Source organism: Otolemur garnettii, unplaced genomic scaffold (genome assembly GCF_000181295.1).
Source record: "Otolemur garnettii isolate 467f Iridium unplaced genomic scaffold, OtoGar3 scaffold00301, whole genome shotgun sequence".
Classification (NCBI taxonomy): domain Eukaryota; kingdom Metazoa; phylum Chordata; class Mammalia; order Primates; family Galagidae; genus Otolemur; species Otolemur garnettii.
In genome coordinates, this window is record NW_003852696.1 from 36849 (window position 1) to 38586 (window position 1738).

The 1738-nt window shown below is 51.4% G+C and overlaps 1 gene segment (V, D, J or C); it reads left to right on the top strand.

Annotated features, from left to right (window-relative positions):
• The first annotated feature begins 1068 nt into the window (after window positions 1–1068).
• LOC100948703 lies at window positions 1069–1564 on the top strand. The segment is given in 2 exon segments: window positions 1069–1117; window positions 1230–1564. Coding segments are annotated over 2 exon segments (384 nt in total).
• The last annotated feature ends 174 nt before the right edge of the window (window positions 1565–1738 follow it).

Consider the following 1738-nt stretch of genomic DNA (forward strand, 5'->3'; position numbering starts at 1 on the left):
CTGGGCCCCATCTCCCCACTGGCTTCTTCTGCTGACTTTCCCAAAGTGCAGACCTTCCCCACCCTCCAGCCACCCTGGTCTGGACTCACAGGTCCCCTTCTCAGTTCCAGGGTCACTCCACTCTCTTTCCTCACTCTTCACTGTTGTAATCCCTTTATTATTTAACAAGGTCTTTATAACAGAAAACTTATTGGTGCTTTTCCAGAACTTTCCTCCAAAGTTGACACTCATGTCCCCTTTCATGATCTTGAGCCTCTTTAAATCCTAAGTTCTTCAAAAGCCCCAGGTCCATAGAATCATGGCGTATCTACAGGTCAGACTTTGAACTTCTGCTTTCTGGATTTCTCTTCATTTCCAGGGAATCAGAAAGGATGTTGATTCAGCCTCCCAAACACTCCCCACTCCGCTGGCCTCTGTGGTCTCCTGAGGAGTCAGATACAGGGAGGGAAACCTGACTCCAAGTGCAGCTTGGAGGTGGGTCATGACTGGACAGTCCCTGTTCTCCTCTAATGCCCATTTTATTTCACGCAGGGTTTGTAGATGAGATTCTCCCTCCCCTATGATTCCTTGTAACGTGAAATAAATTGTGGTCCTGTTCCCACTGAGGAGGCTCCAAATAAAATTGCCAACTAACAGGGGTAGGAGTCTTCCCTTAGGAGGGAAGACTCTTATTGGGCAGGGAGTGGGCAGTGGTCAAAGTCCCAGTGGGGGAAGATGTGGCTGTCGGGACATCCTAGCGTTTGGTCTCAGACATGGTGGACCTAGAACCAGGCAGCAGGGGGCGCTGTGGAGAACCAGACATCTGACTGATCTTTGCACAGAAACCCTGAGGGGAAGAGCTGGGACTTCTAGGGTCCTCTGGGGAGCCTCAGGCCAAGCCCAGCCCAGGCCCCTCTCAGAAATGACACTCAGCCACTAGGGCTTCACTTGGGACCACCGAGGTTTGGAAGGGCAGCGGAAGAGCAGCACATTTGCATGCAGGGCCCTTCTCTCTCCTCTGGGGTGGGAGTAGGCCTAAGAGGCACCTACAGCTTGTCTGCCTCAGTAGAGCTCTGGGGTGTCTGCACCATGGCCTGGACCCCACTCCTCCTCTTCATCCTCCTCCTTCACTGCACAGGTCAGGACAGTCCTCAGCACCCTGAACCCCTAGCCCACTTCCCACACTCATACCAGGACTGTCCTTCCAAACTGTCCTTCCTCTAGGTCCTAATGGGTGTCTGTGTTTCCAGGGTCCCTCTCCCAGGCTGTGCTGACTCAGCAGCCCTCTTCATCGGCCTCCCTGGGAGCCTGGGTCAAGCTCACCTGCACCCTGAGCCCTGGATATAGGTACAACACCACTGGATGGCACCAGCAGCAGCCAGAGAAGACCCCTCAGTACTTAATGTATGTTAACAGTGATGGAACCAGCATCAATGGGGATGGGATTCCTGACTGCTTCTCAGGCTCTGGCTCTGGGGCTGACCGCTACTTAACCATCTCCAACCTCCAGTCTGAGGATGAGGCTGATTATTACTGTCAGTCCTATGACAGCAGTGGTATTCTTCACAGTGACACAGGCAGATGAAGTGGGACAAAAACCTCAGCCTGCTCTAGAGCTTTCTCTATGACAATTTTCAAATTTCTAAATATGCTTCATATGCACAAATTCTACTTGGGAGGACCTTTGGTGTTTAAAATATTTCTACTCTCAGTTTCTCTCCAAATGTTTCTGAAGTCTCAGGAAAACCCAAAGCAAAAC